The 22,676-nt window shown below is 40.2% G+C and overlaps 1 protein-coding gene across 9 annotated transcripts in view; it reads left to right on the forward strand.

Moving 5' to 3' along the window:
- SH3KBP1 (SH3 domain containing kinase binding protein 1) overlaps positions 1-16,170 on the forward strand; it is a 211,899-nt gene extending 195,729 nt beyond the window's left edge. For 8 of the 9 annotated variants that reach the window (XM_068179919.1, XM_068179921.1, XM_068179920.1 and 5 more), the window contains 5 exons: positions 6,662-6,771; positions 8,082-8,207; positions 11,157-11,428; positions 12,811-12,874; positions 15,088-16,170. In XM_068179919.1, coding sequence (XP_068036020.1) covers positions 6,662-6,771; positions 8,082-8,207; positions 11,157-11,428; positions 12,811-12,874; positions 15,088-15,129 — 614 coding nt within the window. In that variant the 3' untranslated portion in view covers positions 15,130-16,170. Of the gene's footprint in view, positions 1-6,661; positions 6,772-8,081; positions 8,208-11,156; positions 11,429-12,049; positions 12,271-12,810; positions 12,875-15,087 lie in introns of all 9 variants that reach the window. The other variant, XR_010995877.1, reaches the window with a different exon arrangement.
- The last annotated feature ends 6,506 nt before the right edge of the window (positions 16,171-22,676 follow it).

Raw genomic sequence — 22,676 nt, forward strand, 5'->3', positions numbered from 1 at the left:
TTTTTAATTTCATAAAGAATTTTGTGTATGAGGGCCACTGTGAAGACAGAAACATCTAGAAGATAGAATAGCTTAGTAGTTGTAATGGGTTGAGCACTGACCAAATGCCAGTGTACCTATCAAGACACTAGATCAAAAACTAATGCTTTCCAAAAAATGATATTGAGTTATTTATTCAAGTCAGGATCAATCCTACATCTTTTAACTATACAGACACACACACACACACACAGAGAAACACACACACACTTTGGGATCCTGGAATCCTCAAACAAGTCTTGTCTATCCAAAGCAGGGTTGCTTTGGCATCAACTAATACTTAAATCCATATGGATTTAAGCTGAGTGATTTAAGGCATAAGCCACAAAGAATTTAAAATAATGTATCTACTGTGGAAGTGATCAGTTAATCCCCACAAGAAGCAGTTTCTGTGCTTTGCAGAGTGAGTTGCACAGAGCCAAGTGGACACGTCTTTCCAATATTCTTCCTGGCTCTTTATACATTTTGCTTAGTATTTATGAAAGCAGTTAATAATCTTCACCAGTGCTAACATAAGGCACATATGCCTTCATTGATTCCTACTGAAACATCTAATGATGGTATGAAATATTGCAAGAGCTTCCCTGGAAGCTGGTCAGTGCAAGTCCATTTCTTAGCATTTCCTCAGACTTTAATCTGCAGAATATTTCCTGGTGGATCATGGAATACTGGCCAAAGCCATGTGATTACCCATTATTTTTTTCCTCTCCCTCCCTGCAAGACTGGTGCTGGCTTGCCTGAAAAGATAGATAAAAATACCCTCTTGAAAATATCTAATCAACAAAAAAAATCTTCAGTATATCAAGTTTCCTTGAACTGTATTTGCAGTTGTTCTAGAGCTGGAGAGGTGATCGCTGGGCCTCTGACTGCAAGAAAAAGTGATTTAATAAGATTTGGCCCACACTAGGGAAAAAGATGGAGAATATTTCTGGTGAAAGGTTGTAGAATGGAGCAGGTTTTTCTTTAAATCACAGGCTGTTTTACTGTGAGACATTATAATTATTTCGCCTGAAAACACTAAATGAATGTTAGAAAATCAGAAAATACTGTTTTTTAAATATAAAGGTTAGAGGACAAAATGTGACTCATATAATGAAGATCAAAATCTGTCTAAACCTCTTTCTATACTGCTATTCATGCTCATTTTAATAGGGCAAAGCAAAGGAACAGAATTGCCTGACTGGTTTAAGTTGCAATATTTGCGTCAGCGAGTCAAAATCACCCATAAACATAGTTTTGGACTGTAAATATTGTAATCAGGAATATGGTAATGGTTCTTTATGTAAATTCAGTAGGGCTGCTGCCCTGAAGGGTCCAGAAAAAAGCAGTAAACTAGAAATTTAAATTAGTTGTCATGTGTATCAAGTTGAGGTGCCTGAAAACAGCATATCCATTTCTTCTAGCTCCTCAGTTTTCCTGACCTTTCAGTCCTTTCTTGGCATGTTCTGAATTGTTAAAAATAAAATCCTTATGAGGGCACTGGCAAGGGGTTAGCATAGCTCATTATGGCAGTTCATTTCTACATTCATCTACTAAAGTGATAAAAGTCAGGACTGAAATGGGAGAATATAACTGGGTGCTTTAGGAGAGGTTGTCCTAAAGTCACAGCTGTGCAGTGACAGTCCTGGGAAGCCAGGTGAGCTAGGCTGTTTCACCCAAGGCACAGAGCCATGGGGGCAGCCCTCCCTGGCACATCACTGTTGCACCCCTGAACAAAGGAGCCTCGCAGCCAGGGAGCTCTCCTCCTCAAACTGCATTACCCAAATCTTAGAAAACAGTCTGTGATTCATTCTGGGTGAGATTTGCTGCACGGATCCTGGCTGGGACTATGGCTGTATTGCCCAAAGGGCACGATGCTGTTCGGCATGGCTGGATGCTTGAAGTAGTCAAAATAATTGTAGTCTTCTGAAAACTCACACTAACATTCAGATTATTGAGTTCTTTTTAAATTTCTACTATATATTGAATGGATACTACTGCAGAAGATTTTCTCTGCAATTTGTGTCTCATTTGACACCTTTGAGGATTATTGCATTTAAAGACAGGATATGCACTATTTCACATGCCTGTTGTCAACCTGTAAAATGTATTGAAGATGATTATGGAATGAAATTCACCTCTGGCTTTTGTGACATAATCTTCTTCAAATGAACTGAATGCCAACTTTGCCTCATTTCCTTCAGCACTGCTGTATTTCTATTCTGTGAAACCTCACCGTTAGCATTCTGAAAGTGTTGATTCTCTTATTTATCATTTCCCATTTCAGTTTTTTCAAGGTGAATTCTCTCTACTAATTCAAAAAACTTTCTGTCATCATTATGTACAAATGATTTTGTCCAAATACTAAGAAACTGAAATGGAAGATAAAGCCTAGCCACATTTTATGCGAGAATAGTAAATGCAGGGGATAAGAGGGATAAGGAAGGAAGCATAACCACTTAACTTCTTATTTCTGGGGTCTTTTGCTGGGCAGGGACTAAAGGTCATTTTCTAGGAAGGTACAAGTCTAATGAGTTTCAAACTTTTTCTCTAAATAATTGTTTTACTGGATCCGGGCATTTTTTTAAAAATACCAACATCATCCTTTTAAATAACCATGTTTCCAAATGAAGATAGCAATGGGGAGAAATAATATATTCTTAAGGTGTGTGGAAGGATACCAGAGAAAAATTCTTGCCCAGCTAACATTTTTTTTATATGCAGGAAATATGGTTGCTCAGTAAGCCAGACTTTATGTACTACATTGATATATTAAAATTATTCTCATGGCTTTCTCCCCATCTCATTGATTACTTTGTGAATTTCCAGCTTGATTAATGAGACAGTAATAATGATGAATGCATCTGTTTATTTGTAGCACAAATATCAACTATTTTTTAATTAGGGACTTAATTGATGGGTGCCATCTCTATGTCCCACACGTTTACTAGAATTTTCCTTACTGTTTGTTATTACCAGACAAAGAAAAAGCTGGACCAGTGCAGAGTCCAGGTCTTCTGGATGCTGAGGTTGCTGTACTGGCAGTTAATTTGGCTGTAAATACAATAGACTGGACTTTTTCTTTAATAACATTCCATTTGGGCCCTGTCAGGAAGACTGTACATTTTTTTTATTTTGTGAATTTAAGCTCCCAATTTCTGATAGCTGCAGAAATACAAACTAAAATCAAAATCCCTGCATTTAATGACCTCAGTGAGTTGAATATAGTCAGAACCATATAGCCTTCCTTTCCACCAGCAAAAAATAATGAAATAACCAGCACAAGTGAATTACTGAATCCACAGCATATATGACAGCATGGCAGAAATTTTGTGAGTGGCTCTGTTGCTCATTCTACTAGTTACCAGTTCACTGGATGGGAATTTTCTCAAATTAATATCTCCACAGGTGATGATTGTGGGAAGTGGTGATAGCCTTAGATGCAGAGCAGATTTGGGAGGAAGAACAACATCTAAATGAGGAGGACAAATGGAGAGAAAAAGGGCATATAAGAGTACTGGAAGTGGATTTACTATTTTATTGTTGTACCAAGTGTTGTCCATTACACTTTAATAGAATTTCATTTAGAGTATCAACTGAATGGCTGTGATTTCACTAGTTTGGCAGCAGATACTACCTGTGGAGCCTTTATAGCCTCTGTTCTACTCTTGTTTAAAATTCAATGCAGGTACAGGCTGCTTTAGTTTATTTTCCTAGCTATTTCCTAGCTATCAAAAATGCATTCATAAGTGGAATAAATGTAGGATTCCCAATATTTCTTGATAATAGAAGCTTTGCACATAGCATGGTATTTATAAAATGCATGGAGCAAATTATGTCTGCAAATGCTTATGGGTCTCAAGGATGCAAATCTGTACATTTTCTGTTTATCAATACATTTTACAATTTAAACCTGAGTATTTTATTGTTCTGATCAAATATAGAACACTAGGTATTTAATAGTTTATTTAAGCCAAAGAAACACATTGAATTAATTGACTTCACTATTTTTTCATTGATTGTTTTCCATATGAGTGTAGATATCTTTTTTAAGAGCAGAGAAAGGGATAGTAGCACTTACAGAATCATAGAATCTTTAAAGTTGGAAAAGATAATTGAGTCCAACCATTAACCCAGTGGTGCCAAGTCCACTACTAAACTATCTCTCCAAGCACCACATTTACACATTATTTGAATACCTTGAGGAGCAGTTGATTCTACCACTTCCCAGGGCAACCAGTTCCAATGCTTGACCACACTTTCAGTGGTCCTGAAATTTTTCCTAGTATCCAATCTAAACCTCCCCTAACTAAACTTCAAGGCACAACTTGAGGCTGTTTCCTCCTCTCTTGTTGCTTGTTACCTGGGATAAGATACTGACTCCCGTCTCACTCCATCTCCTTTCATACTCCTGTGTAGACCACAGAAATGGAAAATAGGGAGAGGGAAGTCATGCACCACAGCTTTCCTGGGCTGCAGAATAGCTTCAGCCAATTTCCTGCCCCCAAACCAGAAGTCTGCTGTTCCTCTCAGTTCTGGCAGCTTGAATCAGTCCTGTGGTACTGGTAACTGATCCTTCCTTCAGTGCAAGTATTTGCATGGCTTGGCACATGCCACTGAAAAATGAGCTGGATTAAAGCTTGCTCAGGAAAAAAAAATAGTAAAAACAGTAAAGCAGGAGAGAGTGGCTGGGGCAAATGGAAGGATTGCTTCAGCCTCCATTTCTGCTCATGAGCGTGAGTATCACCCATTTAGAGGGGAGTGTATATTTCTGATGGTATTACATTTTGGCTGTGCCATTTAGCAAAGTAACTCAGTAGTGAAGATTAAAGTTAGACAATATGTTAATATATTGATTACTGATTTGCTTTGTGATCTTAACTCATTTGGCTATCTTATGGGTCAGCTTAAAACTGGATATTAATAGAAACCAGCTCTTATACTTGATTGCTATTTTTTTTCCCAGAAAACCAATTTTTTCTTCTGCTTCTCCTCTCCTGAAACCCTGAAGTTCTGTTGGACTCCAGATAGGTTTTGTGCAATCTGCTAAAATTAGTTCATTTTAACTCTCCAAGCATTGTGGCCTCACCTGACATGTTGGGTACAATGGAGACTTCAGATTGCCAAAATCCCACTGGCAGACTGGGTGGGTGACCTACCTTTGCACACAGGCTGCAACGGTCAATAGAAAGAGCAATGACAAAAACACATGGCAGAGGACAGTGGGGTCACTGGTTATATATAGGAAGAGTCACTCCAAAAATAGAGTAGTATTTGGAGGTGAATAACCTTAGACTATTTCAGGGCTATTGAAAGAGCTCTCTTTTTTCCTGCCTTTTTTTTTTTTTTCTCTTGGAGGTGGAAGGATATTGCTGAATAAGGAAGCTACAATCCCATTTACTTTCTAGCTGACAAATCATGAGTACTTGGAATCAATTTAAATGTCCTTCAGTGCATATAGCTTATTGCACAGGCCCATAAATTAATTTGTTTTTCTGTTGTGTAATTTTGTACAATGGTTGGTTGTAATATGGCAACAAAACTGGATCTTCAGAGATTTATTGTTCTGTAATAGTTTGGAAAATTAAGTGCCTAGTATATAGAATGATTAACTTAAAAGCTATTTTTTCCTACATATGTGCAATGAAAAATAGTCTCTGAATAATGAATATCATTCCTGTGTTTGATTCATATCTGAAAGTAATTTTGAAGAATTTTGATTTATCTTGTCTAAAGTACCTCTTGTGTGTTTTCTGACTTCTTCCTGCTCAACATATGCTGTAGGGCATTTTGAAATGAAGGTGAGTGAAACTGATACAACCCATAAAAATAGATGAATGGTATTAAGCCATTTGATTTATCCATGTAATCATGAGCTGTGGTATTCCTTGAGCCTCCACATCGTTCTTTCACGTAAACATGTTACCCTGTGCCTGGATTCAGTAAATGCTTCCCCAGAGCTTTTCGCTGGCCATGGAGATGGTTGGTACAGCATTCAAGCAGACCTGCTTTCCCTGGACTCTGTACAACTTCAGAAGCCTATTAGAGCTTTTACTTACCCAGCCTCTGGACTACTGGAGGGAGATAGTCCTCTCACCTGCAGTTACTGGAAACCATGGTGCCTCCAGCTGCAGGTGTCCAGGAACCTGCAGATCGCTTCCAGCTTGATCATTCTCATTCTGCATTCTCCTGATCAATTACTGCAAAGCAAAGCTGACAGTACTGTTCCTGAGACAATGTGTGCACAGTCTTATGTCTCCAGTTATTCAGGAAAAAAAAATTATTAACCCCTTCAGTAGCCAGATCGAAATTTTAAAACTGTTTATTCCATGCTAAAGAACCCATGATGTCATTTAGCTTTCACTATGCTGTAAACAAAGCCAAAGGCTCCTCTACACATTCCCCCTCTGCTTTATTGTGTTTGAGATGGAAGGGTAATTGTTTTTGGCAAGGGTGACTGGATTACAGCTGCCTTTGACTTCCAGGTTTTTTTAGTGCCATCGTGGTGGCTAAATATGTGTAGAACACTGTGACAGAGTGGGGAAAATGGGATTTCATTTCTTTGAAATTAGAAAAAAAATGTGATTCTTTCCCTTTGAAGACAATTGCCAGAAAACCAAATCGATTCTATTTTATTTTTAAGACTTGGAAGGTTTTGATTCTGTAATACCAATTGCTGAGAAGCTTAATCATCCAACTACAACCAGACCAAAAGCTACTGGCAGGCGACCACCCTCCCAGTCTCTCACATCTGTAAGTTAATTTTCTTTTTCTTTAAAAAATATTTTTTAAAATATTTTTTTCTGAATTTCCACTCCTCCTACTTGTGTTCTTTGGTGTTTTTACTACTTTTACCCAACCATTCCTTCACACGTACAATGAGGCAGAGAGATGCAGATCAGGAAAATTCCTGTCAAAAGGCTGCCAGTGTTTCGAATACTGATGTTTAAAACATTCCCTTCCTTCTAAGGTTTATACCCCCTTATTTGGGTGCTGCCAAGTGTTCCTTGCCAGCCATGACTGAGCCCAGAAGAATCCCTTATAAAAATCTTTGGAATAGAATAATTTGTGCAAAGTAGTGAGGATTTTGAAAATGTTTCCCAAAAGAAGCCTGTCTCTTAGTTTCTTGCAGACATTTACAAGATTTTTGAGGACAAATAGAACATTCAGTGTTCAACAGCCCTCCTTGAGCTATCATGCGTTTCTTCTTTTTAAGGTCACAGTTGTAAATACAAGGGTGATTTAAATTTCACTCTCTAATATCTATCTTTAGACAAGTTGGTCTTATAAACAATAATTTGGAAACCGCTTCTTAGTTTTTCAATGTCTTCTTCTCTGGGGTTTGGGGTTTGTTTGTTTCCATGCTTTTTGCGCTCTGGAATATCAGAATGAGAGCAGCTGTGGTTACCTGGGTCTGTGTTGCTGAAGAAAAACAAGTGGAAGGAAGCAAAAAGGATTATTGTGAAACTAATAGAACTCAAAATAGAAAATGCTTTCAAAATTGACTGCTGTTGTAAGTATAGAAATATAAAAGAGCAGTATAGAGGTTCTCCTTCCCCTGTCACATCTATGAGGAAAGCATCAGGGGGTGGAAAGGACCTTCCCTTTTTGTGCCTTTACCAAGAAGCCATGCACAAGGCAGCCCTGCAGTGCCAGCACCATGCGCTGGCAGTGGCAGCAGGGTGAGACCTGCTCTGAGCAGAGCCACGGCAGAGCCGCCCCGGTGACAGAGCTGGCATCCCCACGGCACAGCAGTCCGGGACAGGACGCTGCTTTCATCTTGTGCTGTCATGCAGTGCAAAGTTGTAGATTGATGTTGAATTCAACTCATAAGCATACCTTGTTTCTTGAATGCTTTGAAAGCAGTCTGTCTTTGAAAATAAGATGCAAAAAAGGGAGAGCAGGGGGACAAAGAGTCCCGATTTTAAGTATCTTTGAAATCTTTAAGTATCTTTGAAATCTTTAAGTATCACTTTGAAAATGATAGCTAAAGAAGTTTTTGTGCAATGAAAATATCAGTGCTTTTCTTTTTCTTCATTTGTGGTGTGTGTTTGTCCATATAGTCATCCCTTTCAAGCCCTGATTTCTTTGACTCACCAAGTCCTGAAGATGAGAAGGAAGAACATGTTTCCATTGCTCACAAAACTCTTGAAGTGTCAAGGAAATCAAGAACTGTTACAATATCACAAGTAAGTTAATTGGAATGCCTCTGCTTAACCTTATCACATGCATCTTCTTTTTTTAAAGCAGTACTGAAATATTTAAATTTAATTCATCAGTCACCTGGTAACTGCCCACTTAAAGAAGCTTAAAATTATAAAGGTTACTAAAGATTGTTCTGTGCTTGAAAGGCAGGTCTGAAGTGAATTGCACAGTTAAAATGTGTCAAATACCCATACTGTGAAAAAAGTCTTTCTTGTGTAAATGCATTTTACAGAATCAGAGAGGCTGGGAAATAAATTTTAGAAACAAAGACCCTGTCTTTTTGTAACTTTAAACTGAGTTTACATTAGAAGAGTCTGTGAGCAGAGAAAATACAACTCTTTGACACACTCAAATAGTATGTGAATTTAAATTTGCAAATATTGTATTCATTTTATAGGCTTGTGCCATTCTTACTGTATATTGGTAGACTACTGTAGTGAAATCAATATTACAAAAAGAGTGTGTAGGTCAGGCTTTAAAGGTTGGAACTCTTTTTTAGTACATAAGGATACCTTTAATAATAAAAATATTACATTCTAATGGTTTAACAAGTATTTGAAAGATGAAGTCATGCACTTCTGTGATCAAGGTATAAGGATAATGTTTTGCTATGTAGCTCCCTCTTCTGGGAGCACTTGCACCAAGGAATGCTGCTGGGCCAGCATTTCTGAGCCATATGACAGCGCTGTAGATGTTGTTCCTGTAAAAAGAGATGGCTGCTATTAGAAAGCAGCTACTTGAGGCTTTAATGTCGATAGCCAGTTAAGCTCTGGAATAAGCTGCTCAGATCAATGACTCCAGTTGTGCCTTGCTTGCCTGCTCCAGATTTGAGCTCAGCCTGAAATTTCTTTTCAGTCCAAAGGAAACTTGCACCTACTGATATATGGGGTTATTATCCATGAAAGATCTGTTTATAGGTAAATATTACTCACACCCCACTCTGCTCTGGTAAGACCCCATCTGGAGTCCTACATCCAGCTCTGGGGCCTCCAGCACAGGAAGGACATGGACCTGTTGGAGCAAGTCCAGAGGAGGCCACTGAGATGATCAGAGGGATGGAGCACCTCTGCTGTGAGGAAAGGCTGAGAGAACTGAGTTTGTTTGGCTTGGATAATTTGAGGTGACCTAATTGTGGCCTTCCAGTACCTGAAGTGAGCTGACAAGAAAGATAGAGAGGGACTATTTACAAGAGCATGGAGTGATAGGAGAGGATGATGGAATGGTTTCAAACTGAAACAGGGTAGGTTTAGATTAGATATTAGGAAAAAAATTTTTACTGTAAGGGTGGCAAGGCATTGGAATGGGTGCCAAAACAGAGAAGTTGTGTATGCCCCATCCCTGGAAATGTTTAAGACCAGGCTGGATGGGGCATGGAGCAGCCTGGTCTAGTGAAAAGTGCCCCTTTCCATGGCAGGGGGATTGGAACTAGGTGACCTTTAAAGTCCTTTCCAACCCAGATACACAAACTAATTGACAAAATGTTAAAAGAATACTATTCAGGTAATTGAGTCAAGTTTTCAAGGCACAAGAGTGATTCAGCTTTCTTGTGATTATAATACCATTTTTGTTTATATTTATGGTCAGACTTGGTTTTTGTGCAGAACACTTCTTGAATTCAGTGTTTTCCTAGATCTGGTTCTGTGCTCAATCATGGTTGGATGACCTAACATTCCAACAGTATAGTAGTGAAGACTGTTTTTTCCACAACTTGGTGGATCCTGCTCTTCTCTCCCCATCATAATTTTTCCTGATTTTCATCTCATCACTAACTTTTCTCTCAATTACTCTGTTCAGCTAATGCCACCCTGCCAATCTCCAAGTCCTCACTTACTCTGTCCCCTTCCATTTGCATACCATTTATTTTCAGCATTTTGCCCTAGTTACCATTCAACTTCAATATCTCTTTTTCAAACTGAGTTGGAAGGTTGCCTAGAGCTTTTTCTTACTCTTGTCCAAATTAGATTTTCAAACATGCCTAGTAGCTGTCATGTAATGCACACAGCACTGCCAAATAACAGTGCAAAGATTCCCCTTACTTGCCATTGTGGTAACTGTACTTGTACACTGTTATCTGTATGCAGTGAAGTAGATGGTCATGTGTGGTTGGTAAACTGCAGATTTTCTAATTGTCTAATAAGTATAAAATTTTATATTACCTTATATTACATTATATACACATATTATATTATGTAGCATATATAAATAGAAGCTTGTCTAATAAGTAGAGCACTGGATCGCAGTTAAGAAGCATGGAATCCTTTTTAGCTAACCACATGATTCCAGGGTTATAGGTTAATGGTGTGTTTTTCTGTCAAGTTCCTGGAGGAATAAAGAGCTATTGGTAGTTATGGGGATTCATGGAAGCTTGCATGAATAGAGGACAGTAGACTACTGTCTATTATTATTAATATCATTTTGAAGCCATGGGATTTTTTCTATATATATCATACCAACAAGCAAATCTAATGAATATTTTTCTATTTTCTTAATGCTAGGGGGAACCTGTAATACATTTTTTTAATTTTTGAAAAAACTTGGAAGATTCCTTCAATAGTTGATGGGAAATTATAAATTTATTTTACAAAAATATAACTTGGATTCATGTAGTTTTGTGCTCTGTGGGAGACATCCATGGGTGTAGATATGTTCTCACAAACATCTGAGAGAAATACTGAGCGTCTGTCCCTGGTTTAATTCACAACTAGGTCTGAGATCTTGGAAATGCTGTTGCTGTACTTTTGCATCACAACTAGACCCCCTCTGAAGCACACATACAAAGATGATGACTAATCACTTTTTTTGGCCAAGACCATCCATGTTTGACTGTTGGAATTTCAGCATTACTGAAGAGCGGCTAAATACTTAGCATTGGTTACAGGTTTGATTTCCATAAAGCTTTCTGCAGACATTAAATGTTATTCTTTTTGTTGCAGGTGTCTGATAACAAAACTTCCTTGCCTCCAAAACCAGGAGGTCTGGCTAGTGGCAGTAATGTACAACCATCACTATCTCCTTCACCATCACCTGGATTTCACTCAATTGCTATGGGAACAACAGGCCACAGGTCAAATTCCCCATCCCTGTTTGGTACTGAAGGAAAGCCAAAGACTGAGCACTTAAGCCAAGGTCAGACTGCCCTGGAAGAGCTGAGAACACAAATTAGGGAGCTAAGAACCATCATTGAAACCATGAAAGACCAGCAAAAGTAAGTATTGCAAATCACAACTGTAGGTGGGATGGATCTGTTGGTGCATAGTGGTGGCAGTTTCTGATTGAGTTTGCCTTCGTGGATGTTACTCTGCACAGCTGGCATATGTGTTTGTGAGTGATTTTCACGTGACAGAACATATTCAGGGGTGAGAACCTCCACAAAAAAGACCTGCACTATCCACCAGCTTTTTTTTCCTGTGTTACAACGCAAGTGGATGTTTACAGGGTGTTAAAAATGTTGACTTGCAAGCTATAAGCAGTGAATTTTGGTTTATTTGTCAATAACTATCTGGGAACTCATGTGCATTGATCATAATAAAAGGGGTGCATTTGTTATAGTTGTAGTACAAATTGCTACAAGCTCCTAAAGGTATTAAATTAATTTGTTATTTGACTGTTAGCACATTTTCCCAGGAAGCTCATGTTACTCGAATTGTGACTAGATCATCTAAAAGCCTTTGTGTTTATGGCCTTGACTCTTACTATTTTAGTTTTGGGCACCTTTGTTTTCTTTAAGTTGCTCATTTCTTAGGAGAAACTGGGGCTGGCATGTAACTTTTGATGTTCCTGAGACTATTGAATGCTTTGGAAGCTAAACCTTCACTTACATTGTCAGTTGTGTGTAGCCCAGGCAGGAAAAAGAAAAGGGCAAGCAGCGTGCAGAGACTGTGGCGGAACAGAGGTGTGCGGAGTTTGGGAGAAGATGCGGGAGGGCATGGTTCAAGCTGGATGTAGCCAGCAAGCCCCACGGCCTCGCCTCCTAGGCTGACCCTGCTCCTCTGGTCTCCCCGGCCCTTCTTGCAAGGGCAGCTTCCACCTACTGGTATCTGTCCTAAGGTGAGATCACTCAGTGGGAACATGAGAACGTGTCTGCTCCTTATAGCTATGTTCCCTTTCCCAACAAAGAAGAATGACAGAAATCCATATTTGGGATCGTTGAGTCTTATAAATGAAGTTGAAGGTTACATTGTATTGCTGGCATAAACAGCTTTTTAGTGGCTTAAGTATGTGATAGGATGAGCAGGATTTGTTTTACCAGTTCCTATAACCCACCAACAGTCAATATATCTACATTTTGTAAGGAAAAAGGCAACTGGGTGCTGATACGGTGTTGATACAGAGTAAAGCCTGTGGATGCAGGGCTGCTAGGAGCCTTTAGTCATTAGCCATGTGGGATGGGGCGGGGACTGTTCCGTAGTGAGTTTCACTTCTCTCTACTATAGCTTAGAGTATACAAGAGTGTGCTGACTTCAATTCAATGTTCAGAGGAAAAAAAAAACTAGTGAAGTGGGGTAAATATGTCTTCAAGAGATAATCTTTTGTATTTCACTAGTGTGGTCATTTCCATCCCAAGCTTCTTTTGCATTCTTTTAACAGAAAAGAGATTAAACAGTTGCTCTCTGAGTTGGATGAAGAGAAGAAGATCCGTCTACGATTGCAGGTACTTAAATTATTTTTAATATTGGGGATGTGTTGTCAGGTTTGATTTAGCCCCCTGCTTTTTGGGGGTTTGGAGAGTGATTTAAACAATGCCCTTAACAGCATGCTTTAACTTGGTCAGGCAGATGGACTAAAGGGTCATTTATAGGCCCCTTCCAACCAAAGTTATTCCATTCTAATCTATGCTGTGCTATACTCTTTTATTCCATATACTTGATAATTGGTTTGGTATTGATTATATTTTATATTTTTATGGTATAGGGCAACTGTACTTCAAAGTAGAGATAGAAAATTGAACTGCAGTTTCACTGGACTGTTCCCTCTTTGTAAAGCACTTGGGAACATGGCAGAGGATGGCAGAACTGGGGATCCTCAATGTCTATGCTCCAGGGCTGCCTAAAGGACTTTATGTGTCCAACCACATATCAATATGGCTTCTAATAATACACAATTCTTGGTCAGCTTAAACCAAAATTTATTCAGATAAAACCCAGTGAACATTTTTAATAGCCACTGTTGATTTTGTCTAACAGGCCAGACTATTCAGAGTTATCCAGAGATAACTTTACATCTTTATGCAGAGACCTGCACTGATGAGTTTAAAATTATGATCTTATAGCTGAATGCTTTTACTCCAGTTCAAATGTTGCTTATACTGGTAAATGTTTAGATGCTAGATAAGATGACATTATTAGCTTTATCTGAAGATAAGAGTTAACAAAAAAAGGTAGCATTAGTTTCAGAGGGCTCTGGTAGACATGCAGTAGCACAGCTCTCAGTCCACCTATTAAAGACTACCTCGATGATGGTGCAGTTGAACACAGGTTGAAACAGGTGGGTTTGAATAAATCCAGGACCCCTCCTTAGGGTTTCCAGTGTCTGTTAGAGGGACCAAGTGTACAGCTGGGGCTGCTGATGGTTTCAGTCACATCCTTTTAAGCATGGCTGTACATCCTTCAGAGCCTTTAAGATGCCTGGGCACAGTCTTGATGGTTGTAGAAGGCAACCACCATGTGTCACGATCCGCTTATTGCGGGGTGTCGTGATGGTTCTTTTCACCGATCCCAAAAGTACAAAAAGGCAAACAAGAAGTGACTATCAGTTAATCACAACAAATGCACCTTTATTAGGGGCCAAAACAGTATATGCGATAGTGGGGATCAGGAAGGAGATAAAAGAATAGAGAGGGAGAGAGATGAGAGGGGTATGGGAATAGCTACCAACACAGGCGAGATCCTCAGTGGTCCGGACGATGGGGATCCGTCTGTCGTGTCGGGGGAGTCTCCGAAGCTCTGGTCGACGCGGGGTTCCAGTTATAGTCCACAGAGGAAAGAGGGGGGGAACAAGTGTAACAATGAAAGTCCATTGTAATTGCCACGGGGGGAACAGGTGAGTCCACAGGAACCACCAAAGCAAGACGAATACAATGAAGAATAAGTCCATTGAAATTACTGAAGGGAAACAGGTCATGTCATTAGTGGTCAGACCACCAAATTCCCCTCCTCCCTATAGTAGGGGTCTCGGTCTCAGTCCTTGGGAGGAGGGTTCTCGTTCTTTATTTGTCCCAGTGGTAACGAGGCAGATGAGGGGTCCAATGAAGGACCACGGGAGTCACCCCAAAAGTTCATTCGGCTTAAGAACGGAGATTAGAAGCAGGCCGCGCATCAGGCTGTCCCGAGCTGGGTCCATGTCAGGTCTTTGCCAAGTCCTTGCCAACTCCTTGCCAAGTTCTTGTCAGGCCTTGTTCGGAACAGCTAGCATGATGGTTCAGTGGTTCCACCTGCACTGTGTCCTGTTCTCAGCCGGAACTGCAGCGGGGGAAGGGATTCTTTCTCGTGGCAATCGGAAGGCAGAATGGAGAACAAGGGGCTTCAGACGGGCTCTTACACCATGGTGGCTGTTAAGTGCAGCTGCTGGTGTATGGACACAATGCTCATTCTGCAGTAATGCCAGGCAGTGAGCTGTGTGGCTTGTAAAAGTTGTAATTTAAAGAGATTGAGAGGTCTTGCAGTACATTCAGTGACTGTACTTGTCATGATCTGAGGGAGGAGGCTGTGAATGATCATCCTATGCAGCTGAGAAGCACCTCAATTTGTGAAATCTGTGGAAATAAGAGTGGTATAACGCCTGTAGCTGACACCTGTGGACAAGAGGGAACATGCTTTTCATGTGGCACCAATGTAATCAAATACTTTTTCTTCTGTTTGTTTTTAGATGGAAGTTAATGACATAAAGAAGGCTCTTCAATCAAAGTGAATACTTGATAGGTGGAATGTTGCATTATTCTTCATGACTGAGACTCAAATTTATGCCCCAGCCAAAATAACTTTGTGCCAAATGATTTAAGAATTGCCTCAACATCCCTTTATTTGAAGGATTAGCACAACAGTTTTTTGATAGCACAACAAAAATACCAACGAGAACAAAATTTATACCCAAAGCCGTGCTGTGCGGCACTAGTTGTGACTGAAATTGATCTTCTTGTGCTAAAGGCTCTCTACTTCAAGATCCTAGGTGAAATGAAAACTCAGGCAGTTTAGTCCATAGTGGTACTATTTTGATGATATTTTTCCATAAATAAAGTGTATTTCAGATTATCTGTTTACAAGCTTTATGATTTTGACTTTTGGTTTTTAATTGTCTTTTGTCACAGATTTTAAGATGTTTGTACTTCATATAGCCAGGAATGAATGTTAATGTTGGGGCTGAAGGGATTATTTTTGCTTCGAGATTGAACAGCCTACTTTTTGTTATGGTTTTAAGTTCTGTTAAATATGCAATTTTTTGTCCCCAGATCCCCTACAACTTAAACTTACATTGTGTACAGTAATGTATTTACAAGAAGGAAACAAACCAACAGAAGTCTGGTCTTTGCAATGATTTGTGCCTTTCTTTGCCACACACTGACTGGAGCTGGTTGAGGCCAGGTCTCCCTATGTAGCTACCACGACGACTCCTGTCCCCGGTGTCCTCCTGTCCCTGGTGTCCGGCGGAGGTCACCTTCCCAGGGCTCAGCTGCTCGGTCCGGAGAGCGCGTTTGTGCCAACTGGCAGGACAAAAGGGCACAGCTGAGAGCAGCTCTCTCTTGAGCAGCTGTGGCTTTTTAGCTTTCCTGGTTTGGATAGGCCTTTCCCTCAACCTGAATGTTCATCTCCGCTTAATTTTCATTAGATGATTTAAACACCCACCTCTGTCCCCAATTTTGCACAGAGTGAACAGAATATGCATTATTAAAGCAAAAATAAAGAAAAGTAATCTATAAAACATGAATAAAAAGTTGTATTATTTCATGCACAAGGTTCTCTGTTGTGTGACAGTGTTTCATTTGCTGTTGATGTGGTATTGTTTGCTATATAATATTGTACACTTACAGACTGATACACTTTATAGTCCTACTTTCGCAGCAGTCTTCTCAACATTTTGTTGAACCAGATGCTCACTTCAGTCTCTCTGTTTGCTTTCATTCTTTCAAAATTTCACATTTTCCTGGTTGTGGTTTCATGTGTTCTTAACTAACCACAGAGTATCTCATATCTTGTCAGCAATCTCTGTTAAGTTTATAAAGTGTTTAAATAACAGATATGTTTGCATAGTATGGAGTGAGTGGGTAAGTGATGCTGGTGATACTTCCAAGGAACAAAACCCCACACACAAAGGATCTACTTGTCATCCCTTCAAATGTTAGAGCTGGCTCCAGCAGCACACTCTATATCAACATGAGCACCCCTGCCTGCCAGGAGCTGGGTGAGAGATAGTGTGCAGTTGGCTGGTCACATTCACATACGTGGGGAGAGTTCCCATAATCTTTTAGATATGCACAAATATGTAAAATACACCCTACACCATACCCAAATCTGGCTTTACAGGTCTCAACTGGCAGTACAGAACCTTACTGTTGGGATAATTTTTTTCTTCCAGAGCATCTGCTTCTATTGTAACAGTTGTGTCTGAGATTTAAAGATTGGCATTGAAACTTGAGAATTTTTTTAAAGTCACAATATATTGCTCAATGTACTCAGACAGAAGCACTAATAAAATATTTTATCACTGAAATGCTCCTATGTAACATTTCTAAATATCTACATTAAAATATTTTTGTACAAAGAATGAGAGTTCTGCCATAGCTTTCCAGCAATAAGGATTTCTACATTACTTCCATAATTTTTGTAAAGTTAGTAGCAGAGTTAGGAGAACAGAAGGAAATCAAGGGATAAGGTATAAGAATTCTGTTTGGGTTTGTAGTTATACATTTGCCATATTTATCCAGGAGTTAACTGCTCTGAATTCCTAATTCCCTGGAAAGAGATAAACTACTGTATCTGTGGTAAATAAAGTATTGATTCCTGAGCTGTGCCTCAGAAATATATCAGACATCTCAGAAGTGTTCCATCTTTTGAAAATAAAAGTCTGACTTGGGAACTAGATTCCAAAAGAAAAAAAATACTACATTCTTTTTTTTTTCCCTCCTGTTGAGATGATAACTTGTCATTTTACAAATCTAAGTCAGAAGTCTGAAAACCCATGTTTTGTAGAAGATGGTTAAATAAGTATTTGTGAAAATGCTTTGCTTTTCAAGTTGTTTTTTCTGGGAGAGGACACTGTAGAAATACAAGTTCTTCTTGCTGCATTTCATTATAATAATACAAAGTATTTCACATAAGACATGGATTTTCCCTTTCTAAAGAATATCAAATATGCATTAAACATGTGGATATAAACTGCTGCTTTTAAAAGTGTTTGGTTTTATATTTCAAGAAAATCGGAAAACACTGGTGAGGTACAAAGTGATTTTGCTGTGAAAATGATTAAATATTGTTATTTGAAGAGTTGTGTAAAATGACTTTTCATTAACATGCACATACCATTCCTGTAGCAGACTTTGGTTTCTGTGTAGAAGTCAGGTGTGAAATATCAGGGTCATACTTTTGGATGATAATATCCAAATTCTTGATTCGGTAAATTTTTGGTTATTAAGAAAACAGTTTTATGTTCTCTTTTTGTTCTTACAATTCTAAAAGGAGCAAGTATTTCTTAATGTGAGATCATAGCACTTAGAACTTTAAAAAAGTTTTACATGGAAGTAAGATGGCAAATACTCAGAAGTGTATTTTAAATTTCATCTTCTGTGGTTTTCTTATTAATTTGTGAATGAGCAAAAGGTTCAGAAGAATTTTTTGTTATGCAAACAGGTCAAAGGACTGAACTCAACTCTGCAGTAATTTTTCTGGGTTAATTTGTGTATGAGATGTCCATGAGCACCACGCTCTGTGACAGACAGGACTGAAATTTGCACGTATGAAACAAGTTGAGACAGCACCGTAAAACACCCTCAGAAGTTCATGCTCTGCTGAAGTTGCAGAATCTTTTCTTCCTCTTCTTGAGGAGCTGACTGGGGTGTGAGCAGGCCCCCTGTCCCCTGCTCCCCTCCCGCCAGGCTGTCCGGCTGCAGGGGCTGCTTCCCCATGCATGGAGCCTGTGGCACAGACATGGGTTTGCTGCTGCAGGGCTGGCGTGGCCGAAGGTGTCTGGTGTTCCTGTGCTTTCCTTGGCCATGCCACAGCACAACTGTGCTGACACTTTTAGCCTCTCTCTGGGGCGTTTATGCTCCAGGGTCCTGCCTTGAGAGCAGGGGGCTGTGGCTGGAGGTTCTGCGGTTCATGGGTCCCACAGATACCAAGCACCACAAGCCAAGGAGAGAGTACAGCTGGGTGGGGTGATGGGCAGTGCTCCTGCTTGCAGGAATGATCAGCAGTCTCTGCAGGGCCAGGAAGAGGTAAGGACTCCAATGTCTGCTTCTCCCCTGAATAAGGACCCTGGGGCTAGAAACTGGACAGAGGCGCATTGATGAAGAAAGTGTGAAGGCTGGTGAGAAAGGTGATACCTTTCACACAGGAGAGCTGTGGTTCGAAAGCAGCAGGATTTTTGTTTAAAGTAGGAACAGCTACTTTACAATTTGGCACTGAGGAGACTTTTCAACTGTGTGAAGGTGGCAGTGCTGCTGGGCACCAGCAATTCCCATAGGCTTTGGTGAGGACAGGGTCTTCCAAGCATTGACTTCTGTTCATGGCAATCCTTAAATTAAAAAGAGCCAGAAGAGGTGGAGCTGAATTCCCCACGCAAAACATTGGGCAATTTTCTCCATGGTTATTAATACCCTTCAGCCAGAACTTAGATTTTGCTTGGCACCTTTTGCCTCAGCTGACTCTTGAGCTGGCCTAGGAATTAGCAGCTGGTTGTGTGTGACCCAGCCCATTCACTCCCAGCTTCCTGCAGCTGCTTCCCTCCTCCTGAGCTGTAGCCTCCTCACTCCAGCCATTCCCTGCCTTTGGAAAATAACCAGCTTCTTTAGGTCACCACACCTGAAGGTGAGAGGGTGCCAGCACTTCCCAGCCTGGAAAAGAGCAACTGAGGAAGCAAAAGACACCATGTAAATGCCATCAGGAATCTGCAGTGCTGAGTGTGTGCCAGGGAATGAGCAGCCTCAGTGCCACCAGCCTGGTGCCACCAGCCCGGTGCCAGCCAGGAAATGGCCCTGGGCCATCCTCCCCTCTGCTTTCGACTCAGGGAACAAAAGTTACTGCACCCACTCCACACGTTGCTGTTTGGTGTTCTCTCTTTTAATGAAGATGGTTTCCAATCCAATACAGACAAACTTTTAGAGGTAGTGAGTGTAAACCACAGGCAGCCTCAGTCAGGCTTTTCTTGAGCCAATGATGCAGCTGAGTTGCCCCTTGAAGTGCGCACAGTTCCACTATCGAACAGTGTGAGGGGCTGAAGTGCAAACAGCTGAACTAACAAAATGGCTTAATGCTCCTGTGAAATTTTATTTAAAGTATTAGAAATTAAATTGTATTTGTAAATGCGTTAACACTGTAGGATGAAAAATTTAAGATTTTTTTTTAATTGAATTGTTGCTCTACAAACTGGAGTGATTAGAATATCTTAGCAAGATAATTAACTATAATTGTAGACAAATCACTAGATTCAATTGTCTTGACACATTGTAAAGGTTACAGTAGGGAGGCAGGGTCTACCAACCTCTCAGCCTCCTTGGATAAGCAGGTTATCTTTCTTTCATGTAGGAAAAGCAACTGGAGAATATAGTTGATGATAATCACAGGACAACAGAATTGGCATTTATCAGTATGATCTTAAAACATCTAATAGGCTGTTTCTTGAAGGAGAAAACTTGAAAATTAGAACACCAAAGCAAATTAGATAAGTTGAGCAGACTTCAAAACCAATTTTGAATATCAGGACATTAAAGAAACAGCTGTTCTCAAAATTATCTCTGGTAAAACCCCTTCACTTCACTGAGCCCAGACCCAGCATTTTCATTTGGTATGGGAGATTATATTGCTCAGTACAGCAAACCCTTCCCTGTGTCCTTCATCCCAGCTACTGAACAGCAAACATCCTTTTAGCAAAAGGGCCCATCAGGCTGCTCTTCACCTCCTCGGGTAACAGCAATGAAGAGATTGGGATTTTGTGAAAGCACTTCTTGGGCTTATCTTAGAGCTAATGAAAATTAAGCAGGGCAGCTGTCCCTGCCACAGAATGACCTATTACCTGTGTTTACACCCTTCTAGGGATGGTTTTCATTGCAAGGGGCACAGCAAGTAAAGGAGAAAGCTCAATCACACAATCTGTGCACCATGCTCTTTCTCCTAGAAGAGAGCACCAAACAGAGAACAACAGCTAATGCAGGGTAAGTAGAACAAAAGGTGCACCTGCATGGAAATTGCTACTGCTAGATAATTTGGCTGCTCTGAATTCAAGAGCCAAATTTACTGAGCTCAGCCAAATTTGCTGTTGGAAGCACAGATGCAGCTCTTTAGCAAATAAAAGTACTAGGTAGGGGGAGACATGATGTAAATTTTGAGACCCCAGCAAAAGCAGTGCTGGCTGGAGAAAGCTTACTCATTCAAGTTTGTCATGTTTCTTGTGGGAGGTGCAGGTTGTTTGTGCCATGATTACACAGTTGTGCCTGGTGTGGCACTGATCTCAGGGGAATGGAAAACTGATGTTCTAACCTGAAGAACCTGCTCACCTTAGAAGTAAGCTCTGTAACCTGTGCTTGGGGAGCTCTTAACACAAGAAGGATGTCACATTACTGCAATAACTACAGGCTTCAATATTGGACTTGATTGAGATATTTGAGGTATATTAAAGTCAATAAGGCTGATTCAGATCTCCCAGATGTCACCATTGTGCTCTCTCCAGCTGGGTGCAAGTCTGGGGTAAGCCTGAATTCTCCTATCCCCATTTTCACTCACCTCTGTGCCCTGACTCAGGCCTCATGCTTCCTCAGCCTTCCCCTGCATAATTATAAAAAGCAGCAGTCTCAGACTCTAAACTTCCTCTTGTCCCAAATCTGACACCTTCCTGCTCTAGAAATCTATGTCCCAGTACCCCTGTGACACAGAGAAGAGGAGCTGCCTGCTTAAGGATGCAGCCCACAACCTCTGCCTAAATAAAAGTGCTGATGCTGCTCGGGTAAGCTGGTTGCCTTCTGCAGGCTATGCCTGGAGTAATTTTGTAGGCTGAACCAAGATGTTGCTGTGCCTCTTTCTGTTAAACAGAAAGCTAATGGGACTCTCCTCAGGTTGGTTTCACGCTGCAGCAGTGTGTGTGTCATAAGGAAATCTGCAACGTGTTGGTCTTTCCATCTGGGGATACAAGAAAGAGTATCTGATGTTTGTCCTATGTGCCTGTGTGTGCCAAAGTACTAACCTGATTTTCTACTTCTTTGTTGCTGTGTGAATAGCTGAGAAATCTCCAGAGCAATACTGAAATAATTCAGTCTTACAATTGGATTTAAACTTCTAGAGGAAACAAGGCTGTGCAGTAATAAAAAGGATACCTTTTACTGCTGCTTCCAGAAATCTTACTGCTATCACTAACTCAACTCTTTTCCTCAAATAGCTGTTACTTGGAATTTCCCTGATAAAAAGAAGAGGTAGGTGTTTCCATTTCAAGGTTATTAGCAAAGGTTCCTACAGAAAGGTCAGGAATGCTCAGTGATTTCTAGGTGTGTTGGATTAGAACAGGAAGCAGGTTATTATTTAACTTGTTTTTTACTGTGAAGTACAGGAAGAAACTCTTTGGCATTTTGACAGAAATATGATTTGACACAGTGATGGGCTGAAGGTCTCGCTTATGGCATTATAAAACTTTTCTGGAATGATTCCTATCATTCTGGCAGATAGATGTCTGAAAAGGGACTGCCTTTGAGTGACAATGTGTCTGGCCATTAAATTTTCTAACTGTACAGGAGTGACATGTTATTTGGCATAGTCAAATAATACTCTCAAGCATGTGACACTGCTCTAGCAAAAAATAAATGTAATGCAAGCTGACAAAGCAGAGAAGACAAAGTGTCTGGCATCACACATAGGTCTCACTGCGTAACCAGGAGAGCTTCAGGACCAGACTGTGAGTGTTACACACATTTGGATTCCACCATTAAAAGTATTGAGAACTCCACCTAGCCAAGGCCAAATATTAAAGTCAGACCCAATGCTAATGACTTCACACCTTCAGAGCATGAGCATCATGTAAGCTGAGAAAATAGTTGCCAGAAATTTCAAGAGAGGCTGATGTTGCTCCCTGTCTCGCTAAGTGCCTTAGCTGTGCTCCTACACATTACTGCCTGCTTCTCCCGTGACTTTTTACACTGCTACTTCATGAAGGTGAATTACTTAATAGTACTTTCTAGAAAACAAAACAGCCCCTATTTTGGACATTGGTAAATTTCTCTCTTCACATATCAAGTTCATATTTAATAATGTTGCAATTTCTTG

This window comes from Anomalospiza imberbis, chromosome 2 (genome assembly GCF_031753505.1).
Source record: "Anomalospiza imberbis isolate Cuckoo-Finch-1a 21T00152 chromosome 2, ASM3175350v1, whole genome shotgun sequence".
Taxonomy (NCBI): Eukaryota; Metazoa; Chordata; class Aves; order Passeriformes; family Viduidae; genus Anomalospiza; species Anomalospiza imberbis.